At 46.5% G+C, this 21,140-nt stretch overlaps 1 protein-coding gene across 1 annotated transcript in view; it reads right to left on the bottom strand.

The window, feature by feature from the left end:
- Positions 1-10,552, bottom strand: part of LOC147736917 (NACHT, LRR and PYD domains-containing protein 12-like) — a 307,564-nt gene extending 297,012 nt beyond the window's left edge. Inside the window, exon 1 of the mRNA XM_086963257.1 lies at positions 10,270-10,552. Within this exon, the coding sequence (XP_086819383.1) occupies positions 10,270-10,552 (283 nt within the window). The remainder of the gene's footprint in view (positions 1-10,269) is intronic.
- Positions 10,553-21,140: the final 10,588 nt, after the last annotated feature.

Genomic DNA, 21,140 nt, shown 5'->3' with positions numbered 1-21,140 from the left:
GGCAGACCACTATTAGGAGAAGCTGCACGGCGGTAGAACAACGCATACTGACAAGGTCAGTGAAGTCATAACATCTTGGCCTGTGGCCATCAGCTTCTGGACAGCTGGGTTGCAATCACCGCACCATAGTGACAGCCGATCTACTGTAGGGCTTTGTTCACTACAGACTCTATGGAGGGGCTTTTACCAGGAATTGATGTTTTTCTGACTGACACATAAACCCTGGTAGTGAAGGGTGGAGATGGCTGTTAGGAAGTACTGATGTGCCCCTGACAGCAAATATCTTTATAGAGCCACTCATGAAGATGAGGGTAAATGAAATCATTGGCCTTCTGAGATACGTTCCAACCACTGCTATGAACTCTGTAAAAGTTATTGGTCGGACTAAACCTCAGCACCTTGTGTGAGAAGTTGTCCTGGTATGTGCTGTCCACTAGTTATAGTGGACACCTTGCACCAGTCCAAACGACTCTTATTGATGGTAGATTAAAGACAACTTTTATTGAAAGCTGTCCTAGTGGTAGCTGTGGAGAGCAGCCTTCAGGCTAAGTCTAGAAGGAATGTAAAGCAGCTTGTTTTACCAGTCTATAATCTCGTGAATGACCAAATGAAAGGAGAACCGCACAACAGATATATAAAATATATGTATTTATTTCTAAACACTCTCTACTAACCTCTTTATGAGATTAGAGCACAAAGCTCAAAATGTTTTTACATTTTACAATATTAAATCACTAGAACGCCAGTAAAAAGCACAATAAACAGTGGGCTCCAGGTGGAGACCAAACCATATACTAAGAAAGTGGTATAACAACCACGACTTAACTAGACACAGTGCCTAGAGAATGTAGAGCGGGTAAAAAACAGGGGAATGATTCGGTTTAGGACAGAACAGAGGCCAGAATCTTAGTACAAATCGAAAAAACAAAATACCTCTTACACCATAAATCACAAAATCATTATTTTTCCCAAATGATTGTTTAATTATCCTTTGGTTCTATTCATTCAAATTATCTTACTTTTTTTCTTTTTTGTTATGCAAAAGCAACAATCCTGTCACAATACAAGCTAGACCAAGGCCCCAATTGCCTTCTCTCTATATATATACACATACATTAGAGGTGCAAGAACATTTTTCCGAAATACTTGTGCTCACAAATATATACAGTGCAAATAAGGAAAACTTGAATATACAGTACATTTAACAATAAAATATATATGTCTCACAAAGGCAATGTTGCCTAACAATAAATCTAAAAGTTCATATAATGTCCTAAAATATTCCTCAGGCAACAGGTAGTCCTATTAAATTCTGTTGTGGTGAAATAGATTCAAGGTGGGTTGTTGTTTCCCCGTCCTCAATCTAATTTACTTATCCAACCAAGGGAGAGGTCAACAGTGATAGTCAGAACTCAAGAACAGAGCCCTAATTCATGGCTTTTGTGTTGTCCAATTTCAGGACCTAACTACAACTTGGTTCTGTGTTGAACCTCTGTTGATAGAGCCAACGCGTTTCGACCTTCTGAATGGCGGTTCTTTATGGGAAGGTCTTCATCAGGGATAGTCGTTTTTCAAAAGAGGACTTGGGTACCTGAATAAATTAAAAACATGAAAACTATCGTAATTCTCAATGTGGTGTAAGCTGAATAATGCGTGTAAATCCAATCTGAAATGGGAACAGACACATACCATCTGTATGTCTTGAAAACTCAAGGACTTGGAGTCTGTGGTCTTAAATTGCTTCAAGGCAGGGCATGGCTGGAAAGCAAGCAAAGAACTCTGTGTTACCTTCACATGGGGTTTCCTGTTCTAACTGGTGTTAGTGAATTGGTGACGCTCCTTCACCATTGGTTAATCAGGGTCTTGTCATAAGTCAAGCAACCCAGTGTCTAAACAGAGTTTCTCCCAGGAGGGTGCAGGAAGTGATTGTATTGTCATTTTCTCTTTTTTGTTGTTGTGCACATAAACTGACCTCGGGCCAAGATTATGTCCACTTTGGCACTGTGACTGTTACCGGGGTGCCTTGCATTTATGCAGTGTCCCAGTTGGGCTGATTTAAAATCGTGAGTCTGAGCCGTGCATGATTACTGTTGTCATTACACTGCCCCCCTCAAGTGATACATGCACTGTGCATATTCAAGTAAGGATCGGCACGGTACCTTGGCGCGTCATCTTCAGTGATGGAATACGGCTCCCCAGCAATCCTCCGTCAGAGGTTCTGGTCAGTTGTAAACAAGAACAGTCGCAGGGGGACAACTGATCTTGTGTGTAAGTTACTACATTCCTAGTGTTGTCTACGATGTTTTGTTTTTTGGAGGGCTTGGAGGTCAGGACTTCAGGCAAAGTGTGGTCCATGGAAATGAATTAAAATGGAAGAATGAAGATGTCTGAGTGTACGGGTGTAAATAATGAGGCACCTCCATCCACTAGCTTCATATTTCCATTCTTTATCATAAGGAACCATGTCGTTTTTTGGAATGAAAATATATCCCTCCATGTCTCCTTCACCATGGGGGAAGATGTATGTATCAGGTAATCACAGAAGATTGAGCCCGTTGTCGAATGTGTTTAAATACATGCTTTTTGCCTCAAACCTTGGGAGGAGAGTGTCGATGTTGTTACCCGTTACGTGTTTTAAAACGGTCCATTTCATTTCTTGTTGTTGTTCTAAACAGTGGGGAACTATTGGTGCACCTATGGTGCCACACCTTATTCTGCAGCGATGTTGTGCTATTCGCTTTTTTACGGCCTGGGTGGTCTTGCCAATATATGCTTTGGGGCATGGACAGATTATGCAGTATATGACATTATGAGTATTACAATTTGTAAACTCCTCATGCTTGACTAAGTTCTTGCCACATGTAAATATTGAGCCTTCAATCGTGCTTGCGCGTGATGAACAATTCCCGCATCTTCTGTGCCCTTTTATTGGTGGTTCAGAAAAGGGGGTGGTGATGAACAGAATGTCTGAATTAAGCAGACCACTCTTACCCAGTCCAAAGATCAGGGCTTGATCCATCACCGTTATTTAGCTCACTGCACCATCCCAGCTCAGAACCTGGCTATATGCAAATCAGTCTGTCCCTGGCCCAGTGCATCATGGGAACAGGGCGGACTAAACTACCAAGCCAATTCTTCACCAGAAAGGAGACAAGCTACCGGGGACTGGTTTCTGGCATTTCAGCCGTCTTCGGCCCGGCTTGCTTGAATCCTGATGGTGCAGTGAGAAAGGGACTCATGTCTGAGTATACCCTGCCACACCTATAGTGGCCAAAAACGATTCAGAAAAGGGGGTGGTGATGAACAGAGTGTCCGAATTAAGCAGACCACTCTTACCCAGTCCAAAGATCAGGGTTTGATCCATCACCGTTATTTAGCTCACTGCACCATCCCAGCTCAGAACCTGGCTATATGCAAATCAGTCTGTCCCTGGCCCAGTGCATCATGGGAACAGGGCAGACTAAACTACCAAGCCAATTCTTCACCAGAAAGGAGACAAGCTACCGGGGACTGGTTTCTGGCATTTCAGCCGTCTTCGGCCCGGCTTGCTTGAATCCTGATGGTGCAGTGAGAAAGGGACTCATGTCTGAGTATACCCTGCCACACCTATAGTGGCCAAAAACGATTCAGAAAAGGGGGTGGTGATGAACAGAGTGTCTGAATTAAGCAGACCACTCTTACCCAGTCCAAAGATCAGGGTTTGATCCATCACCGTTATTTATTTCACTGCACCATCCCAGCTCAGAACCTGGATATATGCAAATCAGTCTGTCCCTGGCCCAGTGCATCATGGGAACAGGGCAGACTAAACTACCAAGCCAATTCTTCACCAGAAAGGAGACAAGCGACCAGGGACCGGTTTCTGGCATTTCAGCCGTCGTCGGCCCGGCTTGCTTGAATCCTGATGGTGCAGTGAGAAAGGGACTCATGTCTGAGTATACCCTGCCACACCTATAGTGGCCAAAAACGATTCAGAAAAGGGGGTGGTGATGAACAGAGTGTCTGAATTAAGCAGACCACTCTTACCCAGTCCAAAGATCAGGGCTTGATCCACCACCGTTATTTATCTCACTGCACCATCCCAGCTCAGAACCTGGCTATATGCAAATCAGTTTGTCCCTGGCCCAGTGCATCATGGGAACAGGGCAGACTAAACTACCAAGCCAATTCTTCACCAGAAAGGAGACAAGCTACCGGGGACCGGTTTCTGGCATTTCAGCCGTCGTCGGCCCGGCTTGCTTGAATCCTGATGGTGCAGTGAGAAAGGGACTCATGTCTGTGTATACCCTGCCACACCTATAGTGGCCAAAAACGATGCAGAAAAGGGGGTGGTGATGAACAGAGTGTCTGAATTAAGCAGTCCACTCTTACCCAGTCCAAAGATCAGGGCTTGATCCATCACCGTTATTTATCTCACTGCACCATCCCAGCTCAGAACCTGGCTATATGCAAATCAGTCTGTCCCTGGCCCAGTGCATCATGGGAACAGGGCAGACTAAACTACCAAGCTAATTCTTCACCAGAAAGGAGACAAGCTACCGGGGACCGATTTCTGGCATTTCAGCCGTCGTCAGCCCGGCTTGCTTGAATCCTGATGGTGCAGTGAGAAAGGGACTCATGTCTGAGTATACCCTGCCACACCTATAGTGGCCAAAAACGATTCAGAAAAAGGGGTGGTGATGAACAGAGTGTCTGAATTAAGCAGACCACTCTTACCCAGTCCAAAGGTCAGGGCTTGATCCATCTCCGTTATTTATCTCACTGCACCATCCCAGCTCAGAACCTGGCTATATACAAATCAGTCTGTCCCTGGCCCAGTGCATCATGAGAACAGGGCAGATTAAACTACCAAGCCAATTCTTCACCAGAAAGGAGACAAGCTACCGGGGACCGGTTTCTGGCATTTCAGCCATCGTCGGCCCGGCTTGCTTGAATCCTCATGGTGCAGTGAGAAAGGGACTCATGTCTGAGTATACCCTGCCACACCTATAGTGGCCAAAAACGATTCAGAAAAGGGGGTGGTGATGAACAGAGTGTCTGAATTAAGCAGACCACTCTTACCCAGTCCAAAGATCAGGGCTTGATCCATCACCGTTATTTAGCTCACTGCACCATCCCAGCTGAGAACCTAGCTATATGCAAATCAGTCTGTCCCTGGCCCAGTGCATCATGGGATCAGGGCAGACTAAACTACCAAGCCAATTCTTCACCAGAAAGGAGACAAGCTACCGGGCACCGGTTTCTGGCATTTGAGCCGTCGTCGGCCCGGCTTGCTTGAATCCTGATGGTGCAGTGAGAAAGGGACTCATGTCTGATTATACCCTGCCACACCTTTAGTGGCCAAAAACGATTCAGAAAAGGGGGTGGTGATGAACAGAGTGTCTGAATTAAGCAGACCACTCTTACCCAGTCCAAAGATCAGGGCTTGATCCATCACCGTTATTTATCTCACTGCACCATCCCAGCTCAGAACCTGGCTATATGCAAATCAGTCTGTCCCTGGCCCAGTGCATCATGGGAACAGGGCAGACTTAACTACAAAGCCAATTCTTCACCAGAAAGGAGACAAGCTACCGGGGACTGGTTTCTGGCATTTCAGCCATTGTCGGCCCGGCTTGCTTGAATCCTGATGGTGCAGTGAGAAAGGGACTCATGTCTGAGTATACCCTGCCACACCTATAGTGGCCAAAAACGATTCAGAAAAGGGGGTGGTGATGAACAGAGTGTCTGAATTAAGCAGACCACTCTTACCCAGTCCAAAGATCAGGGTTTGATCCATCACCGTTATTTATTTCACTGCACCATCCCAGCTCAGAACCTGGATATATGCAAATCAGTCTGTCCCTGGCCCAGTGCATCATGGGAACAGGGCAGACTAAACTACCAAGCCAATTCTTCACCAGAAAGGAGACAAGCTACCGGGGACCGGTTTCTGGCATTTCAGCCGTCGTCGGCCCGGCTTGCTTGAATCCTGATGGTGCAGTGAGAAAGGGACTCATGTCTTAGTATACCCTGCCACACCTATAGTGGCCAAAAACGATTCAGAAAAGGGGGTGGTGATGAACAGAGTGTCTGAATTAAGCAGACCACTCTTACCCAGTCCAAAGATCAGGGTTTGATCCATCACCGTTATTTAGCTCACTGCACCATCCCAGCTCAGAACCTGGCTATATGCAAATCAGTCTGTCCCTGGCCCAGTGCATAATGGGAACAGGGCAGACTAAACTACCAAGCCAATTCTTCACCAGAAAGGAGACAAGCTACCGGGGACTGGTTTCTGGCATTTCAGCCGTCTTCGGCCCGGCTTGCTTGAATCCTGATGGTGCAGTGAGAAAGGGACTCATGTCTGAGTATACCTTGCCACACCTATAGTGGCCAAAAACGATTCAGAAAAGGGGGTGGTGATGAACAGAGTGTCTGAATTAAGCAGACCACTCTTACCCAGTCCAAAGATCAGGGTTTGATCCATCACCGTTATTTATTTCACTGCACCATCCCAGCTCAGAACCTGGATATATGCAAATCAGTCTGTCCCTGGCCCAGTGCATCATGGGAACAGGGCAGACTAAACTACCAAGCCAATTCTTCACCAGAAAGGAGACAAGCGACCGGGGACCGGTTTCTGGCATTTCAGCCGTCGTCGGCCCGGCTTGCTTGAATCCTGATGGTGCAGTGAGAAAGGGACTCATGTCTGTGTATACCCTGCCACACCTATAGTGGCCAAAAACGATGCAGAAAAGGGGGTGGTGATGAACAGAGTGTCTGAATTAAGCAGACCACTCTTACCCAGTCCAAAGATCAGGGCTTGATCCATCACCGTTATTTATCTCACTGCACCATCCCAGCTCAGAACCTGGCTATATGCAAATCAGTCTGTCCCTGGCCCAGTGCATCATGGGAACAGGGCAGACTAAACTACCAAGCTAATTCTTCACCAGAAAGGAGACAAGCTACCGGGGACCGATTTCTGGCATTTCAGCCGTCGTCAGCCCGGCTTGCTTGAATCCTGATGGTGCAGTGAGAAAGGGACTCATGTCTGAGTATACCCTGCCACACCTATAGTGGCCAAAAACGATTCAGAAAAGGGGGTGGTGATGAACAGAGTGTCTGAATTAAGCAGACCACTCTTACCCAGTCCAAAGGTCAGGGCTTGATCCATCTCCGTTATTTATCTCACTGCACCATCCCAGCTCAGAACCTGGCTATATACAAATCAGTCTGTCCCTGGCCCAGTGCATCATGGGAACAGGGCAGACTAAACTACCAAGCCAATTCTTCACCAGAGAGGAGACAAGCTACCGGGGACCGGTTTCTGGCATTTCAGCCATCGTCGGCCCGGCTTGCTTGAATCCTCATGGTGCAGTGAGAAAGGGACTCATGTCTGAGTATACCCTGCCACACCTATAGTGGCCAAAAACGATTCAGAAAAGGGGGTGGTGATGAACAGAGTGTCTGAATTAAGCAGACCACTCTTACCCAGTCCAAAGATCAGGGCTTGATCCATCACCGTTATTTAGCTCACTGCACCATCCCAGCTGAGAACCTGGCTATATGCAAATCAGTCTGTCCCTGGCCCAGTGCATCATGGGATCAGGGCAGACTAAACTACCAAGCCAATTCTTCACCAGAAAGGAGACAAGCTACCGGGCACCGGTTTCTGGCATTTGAGCCGTCGTCGGCCCGGCTTGCTTGAATCCTGATGGTGCAGTGAGAAAGGGACTCATGTCTGATTATACCCTGCCACACCTTTAGTGGCCAAAAACGATTCAGAAAAGGGGGTGGTGATGAACAGAGTGTCTGAATTAAGCAGACCACTCTTACCCAGTCCAAAGATCAGGGCTTGATCCATCACCGTTATTTATCTCACTGCACCATCCCAGCTCAGAACCTGGCTATATGCAAATCAGTCTGTCCCTGGCCCAGTGCATCATGGGAACAGGGCAGACTAAACTACCAAGCCAATTCTTCACCAGAAAGGAGACAAGCTACCGGGGACTGGTTTCTGGCATTTCAGCCATTGTCGGCCCGGCTTGCTTGAATCCTGATGGTGCAGTGAGAAAGGGACTCATGTCTGAGTATACCCTGCCACACCTATAGTGGCCAAAAACGATTCAGAAAAGGGGGTGGTGATGAACAGAGTGTCTGAATTAAGCAGACCACTCTTACCCAGTCCAAAGATCAGGGTTTGATCCATCACCGTTATTTATTTCACTGCACCATCCCAGCTCAGAACCTGGATATATGCAAATCAGTCTGTCCCTGGCCCAGTGCATCATGGGAACAGGGCAGACTAAACTACCAAGCCAATTCTTCACCAGAAAGGAGACAAGCTACCGGGGACCGGTTTCTGGCATTTCAGCCGTCGTCGGCCCGGCTTGCTTGAATCCTGATGGTGCAGTGAGAAAGGGACTCATGTCTGAGTATACCCTGCCACACCTATAGTGGCCAAAAACGATTCAGAAAAGGGGGTGGTGATGAACAGAGTGTCTGAATTAAGCAGACCACTCTTACCAGAGCCTGGAATAAACTCCCACTCCAATTGCGTCAGATCCCATCAGAGAACCTCTTTCGGAAGGCTCTAAAAACATGGATTTTTAAACTCACAGATACAACCTGTTTAGCCCTAGTCTAAACCCTACCCCCAGAGATACCAGACACTATCCCACTGAGACCTCACTGGCTCACTGGTTTTAACACCTCTTGGACACGAGTGGTCAGCGCCAAGATGCTCCGTGGAGTGTAAGTCACGCTTTATAAAAATAAAATTACATTACATTACATTACTTTACGGATGTGGGAAAAGCACAACAAGGCCTTTTACAGCGCTTCACCTGGGATTGCATGAAGGTCGATACCACTTTACGGATGCGGGAAAAGCTCAACAAGGCCTTTTACAGCGCTTCACCTGGGATTGCATGAGGGTCGATACCACTTTACGGATTGGGGAAAAGCTCAACAAGGCCTTTTACAGCGCTTCACCTGGGATTGCATGAAGGTCGATACCACTTTACGGATGCGGAAAAAGCACAACAAGGCCTTTTACAGCGCTTCACCTGGGATTGCATGAGGGTCGATACCACTTTATGGATGCGGGAAAAGCACAACAAGGCCTTTTACAGCGCTTCACCTGGGATTGCATGAAGGTCGATACCACTTTACGGATGTGGGAAAGGCACAACAAGGCCTTTTACAGCGCTTCACCTGGGATTGCATGAAGGTCGATACCACTTTACGGATGCGGGAAAAGCTCAACAAGGCCTTTTACAGCGCTTCACCTGGGATTGCATGAGGGTCGATACCACTTTACGGATGCGGGAAAAGCTCAACAAGGCCTTTTACAGCGCTTCACCCAGGATTGCATGAGGTTGATACCACTTTACGGATGCGGGAAAAGCACAACACGGCCTTTTACAGCGCTTCACCTAGGATTGCATGAGGGTCGATACCACTTTACGGATGCGGGGAAAGAACAACTAGGCCTTTTACAGCGCTTCACCTGGGATTGCATGAGGGTCAATACCACTTTACGGATGCGGGAAAAGCTCAACAAGGCCTTTTACAGCTCTTCACCTGGGATTGCATGAGGTTGATACCACTTTACGGATGCGGGAAAAGCTCAACAAGGCCTTTTACAGCGCTTCACCTGGGATTGCATGAAGGTCGATACCACTTTACGGATGCGGGAAAAGCTCAACAAGGCCTTTTACAGCGCTTCACCTGGGATTACATGAGGGTCGATACCACTTTACGGATGTGGGAAAAGCTCAACAAGGCCTTTTACAGCGCTTCACCTGGGATTGCATGAGGGTCGATACCACTTTACGGATGCGGGAAAAGCTCAACAAGGCCTTTCACAGCGCTTCACCTGGGATTGCATGAAGGTCGATACCACTTACCGGATGTGGGAAAAGCTCAACAAGGCCTTTTACAGAGCTTCACCTGGGATTGCATGAGGTTGCCCCACTCTTCTGAGGATATTTGATGAAGTTCGATCAATCACCAGCAGAGGTAGCGATGGGAGGGGCAACTGCACCACAAAAGCACTCAAAAACAACAAAAAGCAGGCTCCAAGGAAGACTCCCTGAGGTGCTTACTGCTCAAACCCGACCAAATACACTTTCAAGGAGTTCCAATGTGGAATCCTCAAAAATGTTGGCTTAGAAAAATCCTTCGTAGTATGCTTAAGGAAGAAAACCTATGACAATGCTTTAAATTTGGCCAACAAGATGGTCCCTGGGGTGTGATGTTGACGGATCTCCCCCCTCTTACCTTGCTGTGGCTCCTCTCTGAGTCTGGCTGCCGCCTCCATCAGGCTGACCTTAGAGAAGACTTCGATGGTCACCTCAATGGCGGAGTCCAAGCCGTAGGACTGTACAAGGAGGTTCCTGGTGTCAATTGGGTCTGCTTTCTCCAGGCTTCCTCGTGGGATGTTTCTCTGTCCTTCGAAGTTGATTTCTGATAATTTATTTTTAAATCTTTTGAACTCAGCTTCGGTGAGATCCTCCAGGGCGTGGAGCAGGATGTCGCCAGATGTGCTCCCTCCGTCCGCCATGGCTCACGTGCGGCTTTGTCTGAAAAAAAAGATGGGTGATAAGAAAGAGGGCAGGAAACAAACTCAAGAGACACAGAAGTCAGATATATGATATCAAATTCCTCACATCTGCACAATGTCTTTCAATTAGTGGATGAACTCCACTTAATATAGCGCTAATGTGACCCTATAGGGCATCTTGGAGCTGTAGTAGTTGCCCTGCTCTTAGATATAATCATGTCCACTCTAATGTAGAGAGCAATATAGGGCAGGAAGGGCAATGTAACTGCAGAAGGGCTTGATCAGTGCTAGATTTTTAGGAAATCCAGATAAGGGAAATATTTATAATTAAAAAGAAATTATTTACTTAGTTATTCTAAAAATATGGCTTGATACGCACCCGATGACCTGCGTTGAACACCCCCAGATGCCAATACAGATACTTAAAAAGTCTGCAGCAAAACTTTAAAACTTCCATGTAAAGGTTGGTTGGGAGGCATAAAGTGTGACTCTTAACAAGGTGTGTCGAGACCCTGCCTGAAATCAGGCCAGGAGTCTGACACTGCGACAGAAGAGAGACATCTATTTGGAGATTAAGGGTTGACTGTTTTCTGTTTGATGAGAGTAGGGAATATTGTTCAAATAGGGAGGAAGGAGAAAGACCAACAGACCCTTCCCTGAGACGTCTCAATGACAAATACAAAGACATTTGAACACGGCTTTAACAATCAGGAGCCAGCGAATGAACCATGGTGAGTGTAGGCGACACAGAGTTCAATATTTGGATATTGACTCCTGGCATGGGGTAATCGAGGCCTCTAGAGCTTTGCACTCAGCATCTAGCTTGTGTGCAAAATGACTTTAAAGGCAGTCTTCCCGTTCTAAAGCAATTGTGATGCTAAATTTGCACCAGGTATAGATTATGGCATCAATAAACCTTGCTATTGCCGGTATCATCGCGGTCGTGCAGGTGTAGATTAAGACATACATGGACATTGCTACTGCCGGTATCATCGCGGTCGTGCAGGTGTAGATTATGGCATACATGGACATTGCTACTGCCGGTATCATCGCGGTCGTGCAGGTGTAGATTATGGCATACATGGACATTGCTACTGCCGGTATCATCGCGGTCGTGCAGGTGTAGATTATGGCATACATGGACATTGCTACTGCCGGTATCATCGCGGTCGTGCAGGTGTAGATTATGGCATACATGGACATTGCTACTGCCGGTATCATCGCGGTCGTGCAGGTAAAGATTATGGCATACATGGACGCTGCTACTGCCGGTATCATCGCGGTCGTGCAGGTGTAGATTATGGCATACGTGTACATTGCTACTGCCGGTATCATCGCGGTCGTGCAGGTGTAGATTATGGCATACATGGACATTGCTACTGCCGGTATCATCGCGGTCGTGCAGGTGTAGATTATGGCATACGTGTACATTGCTACTGCCGGTATCATCGCATGCGTGGACATCGCATCTACATATATACGGGACCCACTCTTAAGATACTTTTAAGGCCAGGGGAAAGAGAGGAACACAACTACAACAAAGAAAATGATTCCCTCATGACCTAAATTACTTTACAATTGACGACATTTGTACTTTCAGAGAAATCCTTCAACACACGGTGACTGCATATATTTTTTTCATATTTATAGCTTTTCTTATCTCTTTTTATATTCTTTTTAAAAAAAATATTCTTTTTTACTGTGCTTCTTCAAGTTCATCACAACCATTTTACAAAAGGACATAGAATTCATTTAATTAACAATTCATCTGTGAGAGCCCTGCCAGAGACTACCTTCAGGGAAGAAGTGCGGAATCCATCTGGCTGAGCCGCCCTACTGGAACGAAGGTACAATACAGGAAGGAGCGGCGGCATGACCTGGAGAGACCAACAGCCGCCAATGCGCAAAAACTCTTTGGCAGCGGTGTGAGCCACTCTGAGCTGGTCCTGCCCTGGAATGCAGTGGAGACGGGAAAAGGCCCTGACTTCACTGAGAAGACAAGAGGAGCAACAAGGGGAAAATAAGCAGGATTGGAGCAGCTATGGCCCCGTGACAACTACAATGGGCTGATACAGAATGAACAAAGGCTGGCACAGGGCCCCCGCCCGGGAAGGCTATTACTGGCTATTTACCTCTCGGAGCACACCAAACTGTGAGTACTGTGCCCGCCTGGGCCTCACAAGCCCTCCACCACGTATTGCATGAATGAAAGGCTGGTTGGCGGCCAACCGACCCTGGGTCCCATGGCCTTCTGAGTACACATTATCCCTAGACACCCAGGCTGAATACGGGGAACAAAAAAGCGGCGGGGATTCTTTTTACTGGCGAAATCCTGTTTGGATATTTAAATGAGCCGAGAACAGGGGCGAGAGGTTTGAGGGTGCTTCTCGTGGAAGGAGCGGCGTTGCCTGAGAGGGGTCTATAAATACTTTAATCCACACACTGCGCACTAATTACTGTGGAATATGGGGTGCACCGGGGGAAGCAAACAAAGCCCCATGCCTCAGGAGGGCCTGACCCTATGGATAAAGATGGTACAGGCAGCACCCCTGACTCAGATTATATGCCACTGACAGCAATGGAGGGGCAAGTTGATAAACTGGACTTGATATTGCAAGAGGTCGTGACTCCAGGAAAGCAATTGAGAAGCAAGTGAGTGCTCTCACCACGGGTTTCACGCTTTTATAGGCTGACCATAGCACGCTGCCAGACACAGTCTGCACCAGTAAAATGAAAATTTAAGAGATAATGCCGCAACACAAAGCTCACTCAGAACAACTTGGTCAATTGTGGCGACAGATCTCGAGTCTTCAGGACAGAGTGAATGATGTTGAGGGGATGAAAGAAACATACCCTATGCACACACTCAATAAGTACAAAATGGTCACAATGTGGCCTAACACAAAAGTTCAATTTAGTGCAGAGAAACAACAGTAATATACAGTAATTGATGTAAATAAATGACCATGTGTTGAAAAAGGTCTTGGTCTCCTTGTTTTAATAAAACATAGCTTGAAAACAACCAGCCGACACGTGTTTCATCGCATCTCGCGAATCTTCAGGGCTCAAATGGTTGTGCTTGGACCAAGAGGTCGCTCTTCCGGTGATACTTCCGACCCGGAAGGGCCCAAGACCAGCAAATTTCAATAATCAAGTGAAGTAAAAAAGCTTACAAGCGTAATGCGCTTTTGTAGGTCACCCGGGAGAAGATATACTGATAAAAATAATGTTGGTTCACTCTGTATCTAAGAGTTCCTAGATCGAGGACTGATAGAGGTCGCTCTACAGCCTCGTGTTAGTTTAACGTCTGAAAGACGTCTTGTTTCTTTCGTTTCTCCCGGGTCTCTGTGTTCGAAGTGCGGTATATCTTCTCCCGGGTGACCTACAAAAGCGCATTACGCTTGTAAGCTTTTTTACTTCACTTGATTATTGAAATTTGCTGGTCTTGGGCCCTTCCGGGTCGGAAGTATCACCGGAAGAGCGACCTCTTGGTCCAAGCACAACCATTTGAGCCCTGAAGATTCGCGAGATGCGATGAAACACGTGTCGGCTGGTTGTTTTCAAGCTATGTTTTATTAAAACAAGGAGACCAAGACCTTTTTCAACACATGTTCATTTATTTACATCAATTACTGTATATTACTGTTGTTTCTCTGCACTATATTGAACTTTTGTGTTAGGCCACATTGTGACCATTTTGTACTTATTGAGTGTGTGCATAGGGTATGTTTCTTTGTATAGCGTTGGATTAGTACAGCTTGCTGACTTCTCCTTTGAGTGGTTATATGGTTGTCCACTCACCCAGTTGCACCACCTCCCACTTTGTCCTACAGTGCTTCCATACTGGCAGTGCGCCCATTCTCGGACATCTAAAAACCATTTTTTCCTTGAAGATGTTGAGGGGATGGCTCGTTACAATAACGTGCGGATAGCGGGACTACCAGAACGGTGTGAGGGGCTGAATCCCACTCAATATATAGGGCAATGGTTACGGGACACGATTGCACCAGAAGGCTTCACTGAAGGTTTTTAGTGAGGGGAGAGCCCACAGAATACTGCACGATCCCCTCCCCCTCATGCCCCGCCCAGGCCAATAATAGCACATATCCTAAATGTTAAAGACCGGGATACCCTACTCCATGCAGCCCATGAAAAGGCCCGATCCAATTTGGGAAGAAACAAATCTCTCTGCAGCCCGACTTTACATTAACGGTTCATAGAATAAGAGCATCGCTCCAGGAAGTTAAAAAGCAACTAAGAGGCCATAACTGGAAATATGCTCTCCTCTTCCGAACCAGCTTAAAACTAATAAATGAGCAGAAAGCCACCTTCTTTGAAAGCCCAGAGGAAGCAGAAGAATGGATAGAGGTTACGTTGACACCATGCCCATCGAAAAAGTTACCTCTTTATTTGGATTCCTCTGTATTTTGAAAAATCTACGATTGATAAGCTGCAGAGTGAAATTAATTCATTTGTCTGGGCATCCAAGTCACCTAGGATCGTTTGGAAGAAGTTGAGACGGAGGAGAGAAAAGGGTGGCCTAGCTTTCCCAGATCTTCAGTTGTATGCCTGGGCCTTCCAACTATCACATTCCCGCATGCTATTGAGAATGCCCGTGAATACAGGTGCCGGAGGGATGTTTCTATCTATGCTAAGGGGCGCTCATTTATCAGAAGGGGGTTTCTAATTGAAATTTGGGGAGCCGAAGTTTAAAAAAAAAGTTAAGCTGAAGGTTCTCCAGGGGGTGGCTAAATATTGGGCTAAACTGAGAGGCTCGGTGTCACTGGGGTACTTCTCTAGCTTGGCTCCCCTTTGGGATTCTCCTGGGGCCCCAGAGTGTCTAAAGGACGTGCTGGCAAAACCTTTGAGAGAGGCTGGTCTGAAGGTTTGTGGAGACCTCCTCCCTGGAGGCACCTCTGTTTCTTGGGAAAACCTTGTACATAGAGTGGAAGCAGGCCTTTCCGATTTAAATATTTCAAACTGGCAAGCTGGGTTCAATCTCACTCACAACTAAATTGTAAGAATGTATTGGGTGGCACTAGTTTTTTAGAACGCCAGCTCGAAACAAAACCCCCAGGGAGGAAGGAAGTGTCTTTCTGGTACCAAGCTCTGTTAGAGGAGGTAGATGGTGAATTTAGCCTGGCTGAGGAACTGTGGGGGGTTCTTTACTGGGCCAGGACTGTCTTCAACTATGGATGGAATCTTGTAAGACTTTACACAAAGTTGTCAAACCAGCTTGTTTAAAAAGAAACCATCTGTTCACCATCCACAGGGCCTACTTCACTCCCCATACTAAAAGGCCACCAGTGAGTGGTAAAAAATGTGGTCAGGTTGCTGCCACGGATATCCAGATGTTTAAGGAGTGTCCATCCCTGGCTGCCTTCTGGGGAAGTGTGGGTGAATTTTTAACAAACACTTTGGGATGCCCCATCAACATAGACTTACACCTAATCATATTTGGCTCTGCAGAGAATGTTCCCGGCCCCCCGGGAGTTCTGCTCTTCTATGCTATCTTACTAGCCAGGAGGTAAATTTGCATGAAATGGACAGAATCATCTCCTCCCACCTTCTTGGACCGGCAGGCCTCAGTCTTGGCGGTTTCCAAAATGGATCTTGACAGATCAGGCAGCAATAAGAAGAGAGAATGTCGGGATCTTTTGCAGGCTCGATGGGGGTCCGAGTCGTTGCAATAACAGCGGTTTTGGTTATTTTCCCCCTAGAGTCCTATGATTAAGCCATTAACACTCTTTGGGCTAGATTGAAGACTGACGGATTTTATGGCAAGATTCTCAGACGGGAGTCATCTAGCTCTTAGAGCTCAGCAGAAGAGTTATCCCAGTGGTTACCTCATTGATCCCCAAGATGTTCTGGTACTAGTAGGTGGGTCCCCCTTTCCCCAATCAACCTACGCCCCCCAGTTCTCTGGGGGTGAGTACAGGCATTTACGGTATGATTTGAAGGGGGATTGGTGGCGAAGGATGACAAAAAAAATGTACATTTCGCAACACAATAAATACAACAGTAGGGAAAACGTAGTATAGCAGAGGGGGTAAAAAAATTACTAATCCTGCTCCAGTGACTGCAACAGAAGGGAAAGTATTGGATAGCAGAAAAACTAAAATTACTAATAACATTTCTACAGTTGAAAATAAATATATATTCTTAAAAATAAATAATTAATATTGAAAAAAGATACCATTAAACATATTAAACATATAAAAATAAGACATATTATAATGTTAATTACATATAATAAAAACCTATAAATATGATATTAAAAAAATAATGAGAAACAGTTATAAACAATATTTATTTTAAAAAACAAATATTCACAAACTAGTAAAAACATGAATGTATTTCTTTTATTTCCTACCACTATTTTACAGGCGCAGGGTTTTGACGCTGTCATCAGGACTTGTGTGTAAGTCTGAGATTAGTATGTTTTCCAGGAGGTCAGATAGTGACCATTAGGAATTTGCCAGTGTGAGGCTGGTGAGTGAATGCCTGTAGGAAGCTGCTTAGTGTTCAAGACCTGGTCAGTAATCCTGGTCTGTGAATTAATCAGTTGTTTCTGGCCAGAAAATGTGTGTGTCGGTTTGAGGGTGGGCAGTGAACAAAACTGATATTTCAATATGAAGTGTTTTGGACCATGTGCCATTTTAACTGTAATATTGGAATGTGCCTTAACTTGTGTATCAATGTGATACAGAATACTGATACTAACTTGTTTTTTTGTATGGCACTTGAGAGTGAATGTGGGTGAGCGAAGGTGTGAGGCTGGACCATTATAATGAGTGGTACACCAATGTGAGGAAGCCTGAGCTTAAACAGAGTTCTAGAACTGTGTGTGAATTTGAAGTGGCCTCAGCTATGATTTCAGGTTTTTTAATAATAACGGTATAAAAGCAACATTTTATTTAGGGCCCGAATGCAGTGATCATCTCAGTTTATCAGGCAGAGTTGCCAGCAGTGGGAAACAACCTTTACAACGCAACTTTTACAACGCACTACCATTACAACGAAACTTTTACAAAGCAACATCCATTACAACGCATGCCATTACAACGCAACCATTACAACGCATGTCACTACAACGCATACCACTACAACACATGTCATTACAACGCAGTCATTACAACGCATACAATTACAACGCATACCATTACAACGCATAGTACCCTTACACTATCCAACACTTGCCCTACAGTTCTCTGGGGGTGAGTACAGGCATTTAGGGTGCGATTTGAAGGGGGATTGGTGGTGAAGGATGACAAAAAAAAAATTACATTTCGCAACACAATAAATACAACAGTAGGGAAAACGTAGTATAGCAGAGGGGGTTAAAAAAATTACTAATCCTGCTCCAGTGATTGAAACAGAAGGGAAAGTATTGGATAGCAAAAAAACTAAAATTACTAATAACATTTCTACAGTTGAAAATATATATATATTCTTAAAAATAAATAATTAATATTGAAAAAATATGCCATTAAACATATTAAACATATAAAAATAAGACATATTATAATGTTAATTACATATAATAAAAACCTATACATTTGATAATAAATAAATAATGAGAAACAGTTATAAACAATATTTATTTAAAAAAACAAATATTCACAAACTAGTAAAAACATTAATGTATTTCTTTTATTTCCTACCACTATTCCCACTCCAGTGAGTGCAACAGTAGGGAAAGTGCTGGATAGGTGAGGGGTAAACATTACTATTCCCACTCCAGAGAGTGCAACAGTAGGTAAAGCGTTGGATAGCGTAGGGGTCAAAATTACTATTCCCACTCCAGAGAGTGCAACAGTAGGGAAAGCGTTGGATAGCGTAGGGGTCAAAATTACTATTCCCACTCCAGAGAGTGCAACAGTAGGGAAAGCGTTGGATAGCGTAGGGGTAAAAATTACTATTCCCACTCCAGAGAGTGCAACAGTTTGGAAAGCGTTGGATAGCGTAGGGGTCAAAATTACTATTCCCACTCCAGAGAGAGCAACAGTTTGGAAAGCGTTGGATAGCGTAGGGGTAAAAATTACTATTCCCACTCCAGTGAATGAAACAGTAGGGAAAGTACTGGATAGTGGAGGGGTCAAAATTACTATTCCCACTCCAGAGAGTGCAACAGTAGGGAAAGCGTTAGATAGCGTAGGGGTCAAAATTACTATTCCCACTCCAGAGAGTGCAACAGTAGGGAAATCGTTGGATAGCGTAGGGGTAAAAATTACTATATCCACTCCAGTGAATGAAACAGTAGGGAAAGTGCTGGATAGCGTAGGGGTAGAAATTACTATTCCAAACTACCCCAAAAACCAAACCCACCCTAAAACTTAATATTCTCCATTACTTACCTTATAATGCATTGTAATGGCAGCCATTTGTACCGGAAATCGGCAAGTCTGGCAACACTGATCTTCAGGACATCGAGGTGACGTCAGCTGCTCCTGCATCAAGAGTTAAGGCTCCGTTGCAGGGAAGTGTGTACCTAGACTCCGCAGGACATCGAGGTGACGTCAGCTGCTCCTGTGTGAAGCGGTCAGGCTCTGTTGCAGGGATGATTGTACCTAGACTCTGCAGGACATCAAGGTGACGTCAGCTGCTCCTGCGTGAAGAGGTCAGGCTCTGTTGCAGGGATGTGTGTACCTAGACTCTGCAGGACATCGGGGTGACGTCAGCAGCTCCTGCGTGACGAGGTCAGGCTCTGTTGCAGGGATGTGTGTACCTAGACTCTGCAGGACATCGTGATGACGTCAGCTGCTCCTGCGTGAAGAGGTCAGGCTCTGTTGCAGGGATGTGTGAACCTAGACTCTGCAGGACATCGAGGTGACGTCAGCTGCTCCTGCGTGACGAGGTCAGGCTCTGTTGCAGGGATGTGTGTACCTTGACTCTGCAGGACATCGAGGTGACGTCAGCTGCTCCTGCATCAAGAGGTCAGGCTCTGTTGCAGGGATGTGTGTACCTAGACTCTGCAGGACATCGTGATGACGTCAGCTGCTCCTGCGTGAAGAGGTCAGGCTCTGTTGCAGGGATGTGTGTACCTAGACTCTGCAGGACATCGAGGTGACGTCAGCTGCTCCTGCGTGAAGAGGTCAGGCTCTGTTGCAGGGATGTGTGTACCTAGACTCTGAAGGACATCGAGATGACGTCAGCTGCTCCTGCGTGAAGAGGTCAGGCTCTGTTGCAGGGATGTGTGTACCTTGACTCTGCAGGACATCGAGATGACGTCAGCAGCTCCTGAGTGAAGAGGTCAGGCTCTGTTGCAGGGATGTGTGTACCTTGACTCTGCAGGACACCGTGATGACGTCAGCTGCTCCTGCGTGAAGAGGTCAGGCTCTGTTGCAGGGATGTGTGTACCTAGACTCTGCAGGACATCGAGATGACGTCAGCTGCTCCTGCGTGAAGAGGTCAGGCTCTGTTGCAGGGAAGTGTGTACCTAGACTCTGCAGGACATCGAGGTGACGTCAGATGCTCCTGTGTGAAGCGGTCAGGCTCTGTTGCAGGGATGTGTGTACCTAGACTCTGCAGGACATCAAGGTGACGTCAGCTGCTCCTGCGTGAAGAGGTCAGGCTCTGTTGCAGGGATGTGTGTACCTTGACTCTGCAGGATATCGTGATGACGTCAGCTGCTCCTGTGTGAAGCGGTCAGGCTCTGTTGCAGGGATGTGTGTACCTAGACTCTGCAGGACATCAAGGTGACGTCAGCTGCTCCTGCGTGAAGAGGTCAGGCTCTGTTGCAGGGATGTGTGTACCTTGACTCTGCAGGACATCGAGGTGACGTCAGCTGCTCCTGCATCAAGAGGTCAGGCTCTGTTGCAGGGATGTGTGTACCTAGACTATGCAGGACATCGAGGTGACGTCAGCTGCTCCTGAGTGAAGAGGTCAGGCTCTGTTGCAGGGATGTGTGTACCTAGACTCTGCAGGACATCGTGATGACGTCAGCTGCTCCTGCGTGAAGAGGCCAGGCTCTGTTGCAGGGATGTGTGTACCTAGACTCTGCAGGACATCGAGATGACGTCAGCTGCTCCTGCGTGAAGAGGTCAGGCTCTGTTGCAGGGATGTGTGTACCTAGACTCTGCAGGACATCGTGATGACGTCAGCTGCTCCTGCGTGAAGAGGTCAGGCTCTATTGCAGGGATGTGTGTACCTAGACTCTGCAGGACATCGAGATGACCTCAGCTGCTCCTGCGTCACGAGGTCAGGCTCTGTTGCAGGGATGTGTGTACTCGCTCCTCTCCCTTGGGCTGAGTGGTCGCTCCCCAGGGTTCTCCTGTGTCACTCGGTATCGTTGCTGCATTGCTTTGTTGCTAAATCTGCCTAATTATTGCTGCCTGCTGTGTGCCTGGTTGCCGCTCTGATAATTTTGCACTTTAGAATTTAAAATCGCCGCTTTTTCTGTATTAGCGCGTTTCCGCTGTGCTCCCCCCTCCGCCTCCATTTTGTTTGTGTTGTTGTTGTGGTCATCTGTAGCCCGCCCTGCCTCCCAGCTGAGACGCCCTCGCCCCTCCCCCTCCACCATCCATATATGACAGGAGTTCCCGCGCGCAGCGTTCACGCGCAGCGACCGCGCCCCATTCGCGCCGAA

This window comes from Lissotriton vulgaris, chromosome 1_1 (genome assembly GCF_964263255.1).
Source record: "Lissotriton vulgaris chromosome 1_1, aLisVul1.2, whole genome shotgun sequence".
Lineage (NCBI taxonomy): Eukaryota > Metazoa > Chordata > Amphibia > Caudata > Salamandridae > Lissotriton > Lissotriton vulgaris.
This window is presented reverse-complemented; position numbering and strand designations above follow the sequence as displayed.